The 12295-nt window shown below is 36.2% G+C and overlaps 2 protein-coding genes across 2 annotated transcripts; one reads left to right on the forward strand and one right to left on the reverse strand.

Moving 5' to 3' along the window:
• Window positions 1-570: 570 nt before the first annotated feature.
• LOC105623172 lies at window positions 571-6740 on the reverse strand. Its single transcript, XM_012204572.1, has 5 exons — window positions 6332-6740; window positions 5434-5501; window positions 4298-5290; window positions 3845-4174; window positions 571-3126 (listed from the first exon to the last, which is right to left on the reverse strand). The coding sequence occupies exons 1-5, from the start codon at window positions 6738-6740 to the stop codon at window positions 571-573; spliced, it is 4356 nt and encodes a 1451-aa protein (XP_012059962.1).
• Window positions 6741-9630: 2890 nt separating this feature from the next.
• Window positions 9631-11537, forward strand: LOC105623173 (protein SET). Its single transcript, XM_012204573.1, has 5 exons — window positions 9631-9882; window positions 10387-10576; window positions 10737-10942; window positions 11181-11439; window positions 11518-11537. The coding sequence occupies exons 1-5, from the start codon at window positions 9631-9633 to the stop codon at window positions 11535-11537; spliced, it is 927 nt and encodes a 308-aa protein (XP_012059963.1).
• Window positions 11538-12295: the final 758 nt, after the last annotated feature.

Genomic DNA, 12295 nt, shown 5'->3' on the forward strand with positions numbered 1-12295 from the left:
ACTACGTACTATATAGTAGTAGTACGTACGTTTACGTTACGTTAGTACGTAACGTAAGTTAGTTAGTACGTACGTACGTAGTAGGTAGGTGTAGTGTGTGGTGTGTGTGTGTGTGTGTGTGTGTGTGTGTGTGTGTGTGTGTGTGTGTGTGTGTGTGTGTGTGTGTGTGTGTGTATATGCGGATGTACTTTCTAGAGAACAATACTACTTTTTCGTATTGTTAATTTCTCTGTTCGAGACTAAGGCGAATGCGTGTGCTATGTTCAAATGTTTATGTATTATGTATGTGTACTATGTTTGTAGTCGCAGGAAGAAGATAGCAAACTCTGTCAATCAAGTAAAGGTCCTATCTCTCGTCTTTGGATTGAAACACGGCGATCTCTACTTTTAAAAGTACATCTCCCGTGGTCTATAATTTATCCCGTTGTCCCTATCCTCTCATGTGTTCGGACACGGAGCGACGATACGATTAAAATTCACGCTCAAGTAAAACACCGGTTTCGTTCCGCCGCGCGCGAATTCACATCCTTAACGAACGGATTGTATTACAGTCGCCAAAAAATCACCTTTTCACGTGGTTGACACAATAGTGTTCGTTGGCGACAAATGCGTCGAATTTGTTGCTGTTGCGATCGCCGTCGTCGTCGTCGTCGCCGTCGTCATCGTCGTCGCCGTCGTCATCGTCATCGTCGTCGTCATCGTCGTCGTCGTTATCATCGTCATCGTCGTGCTTACCACGTTGCTCAGCTGCGCACTCGATTCTGAAGTTCGTACGCTCGAGTCCTTTTCCAAAAATGGTCTCTTCGCCTCCTTGTGCTCACTGGACGCGCTGGACTTCCTCTTGTGTTTCGAGCTCGAAGAGTGGGAACGACTTGACGTCGCGTGACTGTCCTTGCTGGTGTTACTGCCAGATGACCTCTTCTCTCCATGCCTGTGAGTGCAGTGATGGTCGCAATGACATTTCTTTCTCCTCTCCTCGGATTTTTTCTCCACACTTTTCGAGCTCATTCGCTCCGATTTTTCGATGGTAGAATAACCATCCGATAGCCCAGGAATGCTCAAAGCATCATCCTTGTTGGCGTCATCGGATGTTTTAGATTCGGATTTTAATTGAGTGGGACTCCGATGATGATGTCGATCGTGCTTTCTTTCCCGTCTCTCGTGATCCCTTCTCTTCTTATGCCTTCGCTCCCTGCAATCCTTCTCGTCCCTGTTTCTGCATTTTGATTTCGAATGAGCCGTACCGTGAGATTCGGACGATTTAGGTGAATTTTCATCACTGCTGCCATTTCTGCTGGTGCTGTGTCTTTCGTTCTCCGTAGACGGAGACGTAGAGGATATTGCGGACGAAGAATATGAAGAGACACCTATTGTTGTCGTTGTCGCTGTTGAATTCTCGCTGCATGGATTACCGTTGGTTGCAAAGTCGCTAGTTTTCTCGCTTTTCGCTCTCTCCTTCGCCTCGTCTTCCGCCATTTCAATCAATGCCTTAACGGCGTTTTCCGTCGCGCATTCCATTTTCGATGTGAATGCTAATACAGTTTCCATCTCGAGCAAATGGCAGTATCTCTCCAGTTTTACAGTGTCATCTTTGAACCATTGCTCGGCGATTTCAAAGCTTTCCTTGTGAATCTTTTCCAACACTTCCTTCGAGGCTTCCGAAACTTCGGTACGTAACGATTGGCATACTTCCTCGACATCAGTCTTCGATTTGTAGATAGCTATCTCCAACGCCCTATCCACAACCTCAGTGGCGTATGTTTTGGCAACAGTTTGCCGCTGCATCAATAATTCTTCGTCGAGAATAATTGGAGAAGAATCTTCAACTCCAGGTATGTCTACCGATGGAGACAATTCTGAGCTCAATCTTCTTTTAGTCTCCTTTAAGGAAGACGAACTATCAAACTTGGAAACTATTCTCGTTTCTACTACACCAGTAACGCTTTCTTTACTCGATATATTCTTACTATTAGATCTCTCATGATGACTACAACGATGATCTAACTTGTGACCGTTACTATCATATTTTTTCTTCTTACAAGAGTGACAGTTATCAGAACTGCTACTACTACTACTATGTGTGTGATGACTACTAGATTTCTCACTGCTGCGACGGCGATCCTTGTGTTTTTTCTCGGATCTTTTCTCGTCCCTCTTATCGCTGTTCTGTTTCTGTTCGTTAGTTTCACTCTTGGATGATTTAGTGCTACCAAATGGATCTGATGACTGGTTGTCGCTACCCTCTTCCTTATCCTTTCGTTTGAGTGACGAATGACTGGAGTGATGTCGATTTTTGCGATGCTTACCATGCTGGTCAGATTTCTTCAGATTACCCTGATATTCGGCTGCTCTTTCCTTCGCCTTTTCGAGAGAATCAATCGATAATTTCTGATCTAAACGCTGCCGATTCGTATTCTCCTTTTGTTCGTCGCCAACAGCTTCTAAAGGCTTTTTTTCTTTGATACGATGAGCAGATTCATTTACTACACGACTGTGTCTGATACTCGTACTGTGCTGCGATTCTGGATAATACTGTTTCAGTCTGATGTGCCAAGCAATACTCGAAACAGCTGAAACTGTCCTGAATTGGTGGATGATGTTGCGTGGTAGAAAATATATATCATTATCATAAAGATTTATCTTAGCATAACGGACACCTTGTCGACGCAACTGATTCAATTTCGCGTCCTCCACCCATTGCACGCACTGTGATATCGGCGGCTCGTGCAAGTCCAATTGCAATTTCTCGACAAGTTCGGTAAAATCGCCCGCATAAAAAGCCACGACATCCTTCGTAATCCTGTTGTATTGGGACGCTTGGCCACCATGGACGGCTTTCAGCACGCCAACTGCTGCTGTGGTCATCCTGTCCAATCCATGGCCAACATGATCGGCGTGCGCCTTCGTACGATCTTCGAACATGTACTCTCGAGCCTCACTGAGCCGTGGTAGATATTGCAAATTCCTCAACTCATTAATGCCCGTTCTGCGTCGTTTATACGGACTTTTATTTATGTCAGCTGTTGGTACTAACTGTTCGCCTGGTCGAATCCACAAAATAGGACCGTCGTTTGACTCTTGCGGTGTATCCATCTTCACGACAGATAGAGGTCCCCAAGGCATTGTCTAGGATATAATGATTTTTATTGGCAAATATAGAACATATATATATATTTAAGGTGTTCTGAAAGTTTTTGCCAATCCCTTTTTTGTAGATAGGATGGACTAAATTGAATCGAAAAGTCCTCTATCATTTTATAATTTTCGCAATAACAAGATATTAATTAACAATATTTACAATACAATAATAGATATTAGTTAACAAGATATTAATTATTAAAAATTGCTAATTATGGGTCTTGAATAATTTTTTACTCAAATACTTCATCAACTTTATATAAAAACTGCAAGAGACGAAAATCATTTATTTTCTTCTAATAGAACTTTAAGAATTTTTTCAGAATTTTTTATCAACTTTTTAGTATTACATTTTCTTATTTTTATCAAAATGAAAAATACGATATTAAAAAATTCTGAAAAAATTCTCAGAACTTTATGAGAAAAAGATAAATGATTTTTGTCTTTTGCAGCTTTTCTATAAAGTTGCTAATACTTGAGTAAAAAATTATTCAAGATTAATATTTGGCAATTTTTAGTAAGATCTTGTTAACTATTGCAAAAATTGCAAAAATTGCAAAAACTAAAGGACTTTTTGACTCAGTTTAGTCCGCTCTATCTATAAAAAGCGATTGGCAAAAACTTTCGGGATTATATGTACACATACACACACAAGCACGTATGTTTTATATATATATATATATACATATATATAAAATATACTTACCATTTTTAAAAACGGGTTTTCTTCTAATTTTTGTAGTAGATCCGGGAAATATCCACCAACTTCTTCGTGAACAGTACCCACTAGACTTATTTGATGCAACGGCCCATATCTAATAGTGCCATTACTATAAGCTTTACAAACTTGATCTTTGTATTGAGCCATTGTGGTTGTTTCTATATCACTGTTTCTACCCAAAACTCCGTTTTTTACAGTCAATGTGGGATAATTATTCGCCATATAGTCCAGAAGATCAGGTAAGTATGCAGCTGCATTATGTACTATACCCATAACATGATGAGCATTTCCATTTTCGTCTTCACCAAAAACCACCTAGAAAAACAATTTTATACATTAAGAATTAACTGCGCATAAAACTAAAAAAGTTTTGGTTAAAGTCGTATAAAGCTGCTTCAATTTCTCATTTTATTACAACATTAAATCGTGTTTACGTACTTTGAAATATTCCTGTGCCAATTCTTGCATTTGCTCATTTGTTAAAGTACCAATTTCATCCTGAAACATATGGACAACTGTTGCACCACCATTAGGATACGTTTCTATATGGATGAACTTTTTGTACTTTAGGCCTTCCAGTAATTCCTTTTTCGTCACCGGATTGTTTAACATCTTATAGTTTTTCGTTTGTAGGTTTAACCTTAAGTTTTCATTGACTGATTTCGAGAAAGGGAGGACCTTACTACTCAACGAAGACAAAACATGACGGTCCCGTTTGCACTGTACACCAATGCTTGCTCGTTTAATTCCTTTGCGTTTGTGACATCGTGAACAATATCGTCTGTCTTCTTTTGAACGTTTCTCTCTCGAAGACGAATGCAAACTGGAAGATGGATTAGCAATGGAATCTGTGGATTTGTCATGGAATTCTATTACCAATTTCTTTCTATTCGATTCTATCTCCGAAAAATTATCTTTTGTCCATTCGGATTTAACCATTTCAAATGTTTCCTGTAAATCCACAAATTCTTTCTTAATCTCAATAGGATCTGCTGTCAATTCTTTGTTTGTAACGTCTTCTCTGACAATGTCTTGCTGCTCGCTCAATTCTGTTTTTATTACTTGTGAATCGCCTATTTTCTTCGGCGACGAACAAAATAGATTATCAGCTATTTTATCCATACATGTGATCGTGTTCTTTTCAGTATTTTCTTCGCTATATTTTGCTGTGTCCATAATAACTGTAGAATTCGCCGACATCATGCTAATGGGAAATGTCGTATCTTGACTGTGAGGATGAGGACTGACAGAAACTCTCGGAGGATAATCTGGACTCCTCGGACTACTGATCACTTCGCCATTACTTTGTGGACTCTCTCCCAACTGTGGGGTATTATTGGAAAAATTCACACATCCTTCTAATTTTGTTTTTGTGGATAATACGTGCATGTCTCCAGATAACATTGTGTCGTTGTTACGTGTGGAATCAGTCTAAACAGAAAAAAGTTAATTAGATAACGATTGCCTTGATTGCATTTCTATAATATAATTAAATGTAAGAATATTGTACTGTCAATGATACATGTCAGTGTAGAATGCATAATAATATAAAAAATATCTTGCAAAAATTGCACGATACATACATGTTCAACTGGATCCTTAGCAGTTTTTACTACATCATTGTTGCAATGATCTGGACTTCCTGTATCATACATATATCATTTTATTTATCAAGTGTAATAAATGATACAGTCTTTGATTTTAAAGTCGAAAGTGAAAGGGTTTTGAGTACAGAAGTATAAGATGAATGATAATCCATTTTAAGAACCCAAATTTTCAATTTTCATTTTTAATATTATTTATACTATTATAAAATATATAACCACATTTAAAATTTGGGCTTCGTATTATTTTTCTATGAAAAAATTATTTTCTTTTCGAGAACTATCATTATAGACTCTAAAATCTCTAAATTAACATTTTTTTCTATTTATATTATTTAAAACTTGGTAAATAAAACGCATACACAAATATTTAGTAGTATCTCAGCCAAATATGCAATAATAATTATTATGAAAATAATTCTAATCAATCTGTTTTTATATTAATTCTATAGAGAAGAAATAAAATACAACTTTCATAGCATAATGCATACAGATCAATTTTTATATCTATACCTTTATAAATTAAAAATAAATTTAAAATAAATATGGATTATGAAATATAAAATACAATATCGTTAACAGACTTTACAAATTTATCTCTCAATAATAATTATTTAGTAATTGCATACATATCAAATCAACACAATTGTTTCCATTATTACTCAACTATGTTTTATCTGTATTGAATATAATCTATGGATTAGAACATTGGAATGCGAAGCTTTGCCAGGTAGCTGTCAGACTTCAGCAGACCATTAGGATAAATACATTCCGGCGTTACAAATGACAGATATCAAAGAACCGGTCGCATGAAAATCTACTTTCTAGGGCTTCACGCAATAAGAAATAATATAGAAGGAGAAATTACCGTTTGGCTCTCTTGGAAGACGAGCAGTGTCGTCCAGGTCACTATCATGACGAGACATGCTGCGCCGTTGAGAGGACGGCTGGTGCGTTTCGTTGTTAGGCTCGCTGCTCGCAACCAGTTGAGCCACATCACCAGACGAGCTCGCGAGGCCCGTGTTTCTCTGTAACGCGTGCCCTTCCGTGTTCGTGTGAAACGGTGACGCTGCAGGGAGACCCGTGGGCGTCCTCGGCGAATTATGCGCGGGATCGCGCGCACCTTCGTCCGTCTCCTCGATGACGATACGTGCCGCCGTCCTGAATGACGTAACACCCACTGTTTCGCTCCCAACTGACTCGATTGCCCGCTGGCTTGTATTATTTACATCATATCCTACGTTTGACACGATACCCGCACCATCCTCGGATGCCATCTTGGTTCCGTGAACGACATCCCGGACGCGATGATACTACGCGGACGGCGATTGGCAGTCGCGCATACCGGCGACGGCGCGCGCCGATCGCCATTCGCTCGCGTCGACGCCGCTGAGTGGGAGTCGCGCCAGTAGACGGCCCGGTTCTATCAGTATGAGGCTATGAGGAACATTTTTATCCGCCGGAATCTTCGATCTCGAAATCACATCGTTTTCCGCGAAACTTTTCCATTTCTATCGCCACGCCGGCGACGATGATGACGACGACACGCGAGATTGATGCGTGAAGATTGGAAATATCAGACCGGATATCATTTCCCACAATTCTTGCGAGGATTTCCAGCTGTCCCGAGTCAACCGGATCAACCAGAGACAACACTTGAAACTCGAAATTGTGCTTACGTGCTTTGCGCGGGCGGAACAAGCGAATGAGTCAGTACTTATTACAACATACATCATTCCAGCAACATTGCAAACATTGCAGCAATATTGCTGCAAGCTTTTTATGCTGCTATAGGTACTGATAAAAATTTATAAAAAATTGATTCCTCTTGAAATTGCAATAATTGTAGATTTTTAGTCGCGTACTATAAAGGATAATTTTTATACTACTGTTTTAGAAAAAATTAAAGAAATTATGTATAATTATATATAAAACTATACATAATTGTGAGCAATTTTTTAAAATATTTTTCCAAACTTATTTTTTTTCTAAAACGAACAATGTGAAAATTATCCTTTTAATTATTTTTTATGTCTTCATATTACTATTATTATTTTTATTATACTAAAAAAGAATTTTACAAAAGAAAGAGGAGAGATGTATGAACATATTTCATATATATATATATGATTATGTATGTTTATACATATTTATGCATGAACAATTTTTTCGATATAATTTGATTATTTCTTAATATTGTATTATACGTTTGAAAGTTTAATCTTTCATAGTCTACAAATCCTCAAAATAAAAATTTTAAGAATTCTTGAAATTTAATTGATGTCATCTCTTAAGTGAATATATTTTCCTGATGCTTTTGTTGATTTCAATGAATCTAAAATTTTGTTATAATAATAAATATTATAATAAATATTAATGATAAAATTGCATTATTATCGATAATTAGAATAGCAAAATATGTCATAATTTTCATCAATCAAAACAATGATTGCTGATTATACTTAATTAAAGTATCAATAATATAAGTATAATAATTAAAGTATCGTGGAAATTTATTGCCAAAATATCATAAGAATATAATAATAGTATATGAGATGATAAATCAAAATTTAAAAGCTATATCTACAATTATTTCAAGCATTAAGACATTTACATATTACAGTAATTACAATAAGAATATAGCACGCCGAGAAAGTGCATAACATATAATGCAAAAGAGATAAGAAAATGAATCAATCAAGATCCTTTGTTTTCTTCCTTTTTATGAAATAAAAAAACTATAGTTGATTTTCTTATGCTTTATGCATTGTACGTTATGCAAATTAGGATCTGTGCTTCAGCTTTAAGTTATATATTTATATTATTCATAATTATACATTTATAGAATTTTAAATAAAGCTATTTTGTGAAAAAATATCAACCGTAAAATTCATTATTTTATAGATTATAATATAATATTTTTAGATTATAATATTATATAGATTATATAGATATAATATTATATAGATTATAATATTATATGTACATGAATCCTGTTATATTTATTTATAAATAATAGGTCTATTCGCGTTGCATGAAATCCCCAAATATTTTTGCACTTAAAATGAGATAGATACATATTTTACCTTGAAAAGAGAGAAAGTGAAGATGTCGAGCGTCAAAAGTGCAAGCAACGCGAACAGATCTATTGTTAGCATACATTTTGCTTACTTGATTTTAGACTAAAAAGTATTTATTCATAAAATATATAAAATAATAAGCTTGTGAAATTGAAGAACAAAAGTTACATTGTTTAATAGCTTATAATTGTAAAAAAGAAATTGTACAGTAATATTGTTAATTAATATGACAATTATTGAACGCATATTAATTATCATACTTATTATTGCTTGTTATAGCTTTATTATCTTATCGAGATTTATTATCTTATCTCTTATTTGTAGACATTTTAATTGTAAATAGAACCTTAATAGTGCAGTCACAATAGAATAAGGAATTAGTAAGAAACAAAGATTCCAACCTATCAGGAACTGTCTATTCCGATGTAACCGATTTCTGATAGATTGAAATCTTTATTCTTTATTTCCAATTCCTTGTTTCTTCTAATGTATAATGTAGCTGCACCTTAAAAGTTAGACTAAAACGCAATAAAACTTGAACAATCGAATTATTTTAATTTTAGTAGGTCTTAATTGTCTCAGTTTAATTTTTACTTTGATTTTTAATTTTCAAACTTCAATAATCAATTTGGCTGCGTTCAGCTTTGTAACTGTGTAGTTTATACATTTAGATCTAGCAAGGAACTAAAGGCAGGATCAATCATATTAAAGAATTTTACACAAAGAGAGGTGCTTTCTCTGCTGAACGGAGCCTTTGATAGAGATATTATATATGAATTATTCATTTTTTACTTGTAGGATAATTAAAATTCATGCAATACAGACTTAATACTTAATGCGACCGGCGCGGTGGCTGACCAGATCAGGTCACGAATTCGCCTGTCTAGAGAATTAGCAAGTCATGGGTCGCAGTCGGTAAGTCGGTTGCGCGCGTCGTACATTTGGCCACTTGGGGCATTTGGCGTGACGAGAGCGAACCAGCGAACGCGTACCGCGAATCGCGACACCGCGTACAGCGTACGGGAAATAAACAGAACAGAGTGCGGCGTGTAGTAGTGGTGGTGGCGAGAGCGCGCGTTTAACAACCATGTCGTCGTCGAACAAGAAGGCCAAGGAGGAAGATCCAGGCTCGGGCGAGGGAGATGTCCGCGATTACGACGTCGAGATACAGAAGACCCTCGAGGAGATCGACGGCTGTCAGAATCAAATCGATGGCCTGAACGAGAAGGCCAGCGACGAGATCCTCGAGGTCGAGAAGAAGTATAACAAGCTGCGCAAGCCCTACTTCCAGAAGCGTAACGACATCATTAAGAGGATACCCAACTTCTGGGTCACTGCTGTATCCTTTTCATCGACGCCGCGCCCACCGTTTCGCGAGTCGACAACGGGAGATCGGCGTACGGCGTGCGAGACTTTTTGACGTTTCTCGACGGTGCCGGCGTCCACCGGCAACCGCCGCCATCTTACCTACTTGTGTACGTGCGTGAGCGTGTGTAACCGCTTATAGACTTATAGACGACTACGCATTTTATGATTATGCTTTTTCTATCACTCCCCAAATTAATGCTACACTCTCGGAGGCTTGGCGCCGTGCCGTTGTCAGCTCGTGAAAACGCGATTATATGTCAATCTTTCAATATTTCATGTCTAAATTAGTAACTCTTAAGTGTGTACAGATCAAATTCTGGATGTTTCTAAATTAGAATTATTTAGCTCCAATTTTGATTTTCTTTCATGAATTGTTTCAAATTAAAATAGCATTAATAATTGTTATTTTATTATCGATTGTTATTTATGTAAAAGTATTGATTCATATTAATATTTTTCCTTATAAGAAATTCAGTTTGTAAACAACAAAGAAATAGCAGAAATATTAGAAGAAGACGAGGAAGATGCATTGAGATTCTTAAACAAATTAGAAGTTGAAGAATTCGAAGATATCAAATCTGGCTATAGGATTAATTTTTACTTTGATGAGAATCCATATTTCGAAAACGATGTTTTAACTAAGGAATTTCATCTAGGATCTTCTGGTGAGCGCATTTGTTGTCAGTAATCTCCTATTAAATCAATAATATATGGAAAACTATGATTCTGTTATAATTTAAATAATATACAGTAAAAAAATAATATACAGTATGATATAATTCAATTGAGTGTCATAGTTGCGATGAATCTCCTGCTGTTTTGCAGGAGATCCAGCATCTCAAAGTACATCTATTCGTTGGAAAGAAGGTGCGGATTTAACAAAGAAAGCAAAAACCAAAGCACCACTGAAAGGACGTAAGAGGCCACTCAAGCACAGGTCATTTTTTGATTGGTTTACGGATCACGGAGATCCAAGCTCAGATGAGATAGCTGAACTTATTAAAGATGATATGTGGCCTAATCCATTGCAGGTAAATACTATTCTTTGAAACATGTCAAGTACATCTTACTCTTAAAAATTGAAAATTAAGCCACTTTTTTTTAAGATTGGCTCCATTTTCATCCTTTAGAGTGAAACTCTATTTCAACGAATTTAAAGAGTATTCTAAAGACATTTAAATGTGGATATGTCGATATTGAAAAGTATTAATTTATTTCTATATATCTTAGTACTATAATACTTTAATTATTATCATTTGATGGTTCTAGTATTACCTGGCTCCAGATATGGAAGTTGAAAATGGTATTGAGGGCGACGGTGAAGAATGTGAAAGCGAAGAGGAGGATGAAGAGGAAGATGGTGCGGATGAAGGTGATGAAGGAGGAGAAGGAGAAGAGGGGGATGATAGTATAGTGGTGGTCGAGGATGATGTTGATGAAGACGATGATGAGGATGAGGCTGTGAATGATGAAGATGATGGTGTCAATGAAGAGGATGATCTATTGGACGATGAAGGGGATCGTGAAGGTAAGTGTTAAAACTAAGACTTAAATATTATTGTGTGATATGCTTGATGCTATATAGAGATCCATTTAATTGTTGCAGAGGGAGAAGAACCTATATAAAGTTGGAATTTGGTTTCTTTGGTTCATCATACAAAAAACGTGAAAAAAAAGAAAGAAAAATGAATGAAATTTTGTGCACCGAATCAATCAAGAGCAGATAGTTTAGTGGACTGAAAACAATATGCCATATGAATAAATCTCAGGACACATTTTTTCTGAATATATGAAAATAGAGAAGCAGAATTTAGAAGATCTAGACTCTTTCGATTGAGAACCTGTGTATAAAAATACAGCATTTGTTAAGATATATTGAAAGTGGTTTGAAAGGAAAGGGTCTGGATTAAATTAGATAGGTTCTACCATTGCACTAAATCTATCAAAACATAAGACAAATTCCTCAGTTATATTCATATGGCCTAGTCGTCGTTCCCTTTATAAAATAACGTCCGCTTGGTTCTCAATATCGCGGATTTTATGAATAAGTTAGGATAAAATAGAACGAGGCATTAGATGAAGAGTTCCATTTGCTTTCCTATAAAAATTATTCTTTAGATAACTTCCAGAACGAGGTGTCTATTTATAGAATTTTTGAGAGTGACGACCTTCCGCACATGAAATACACGGACTTTTACACCATTGTCTTATTACTTTTGAATAAAAATTACACTTAGAATAAAGATTTTATTCTTTGCTACTATTTGAATATTTTTTACAATCACATATGTCTATTACTACTCTAGAAACTGTGTAGTGGTAACAAATTTTTAATGTCTCTTGGTGATTGTTACTAACTTATTTAATTTATATCACTGCAGACT

Source organism: Atta cephalotes, assembly GCF_000143395.1.
Source record: "Atta cephalotes unplaced genomic scaffold scaffold00054, whole genome shotgun sequence".
In the NCBI taxonomy this organism is placed as follows: domain Eukaryota; kingdom Metazoa; phylum Arthropoda; class Insecta; order Hymenoptera; family Formicidae; genus Atta; species Atta cephalotes.

Coding starts and splice junctions, on each gene's coding strand:
- LOC105623172 (XM_012204572.1), bottom strand. CDS start 6,740: ATGGCATCCGAGGATGGTGCGGGTATCGTGTCAAACGTAGGATATGAT. Junction 5,502..6,331: donor TCTTCCAAGAGAGCCAAACG/GTAATTTCTCCT, acceptor TGTATGATACAG/GAAGTCCAGATCATTGCAAC. Junction 4,175..4,297: donor TGGCACAGGAATATTTCAAA/GTACGTAAACAC, acceptor TTGTTTTTCTAG/GTGGTTTTTGGTGAAGACGA.
- LOC105623173 (XM_012204573.1), top strand. CDS start 9,631: ATGTCGTCGTCGAACAAGAAGGCCAAGGAGGAAGATCCAGGCTCGGGC. Junction 10,577..10,736: donor ATTTCATCTAGGATCTTCTG/GTGAGCGCATTT, acceptor GCTGTTTTGCAG/GAGATCCAGCATCTCAAAGT. Junction 11,440..11,517: donor CGATGAAGGGGATCGTGAAG/GTAAGTGTTAAA, acceptor TAATTGTTGCAG/AGGGAGAAGAACCTATATAA.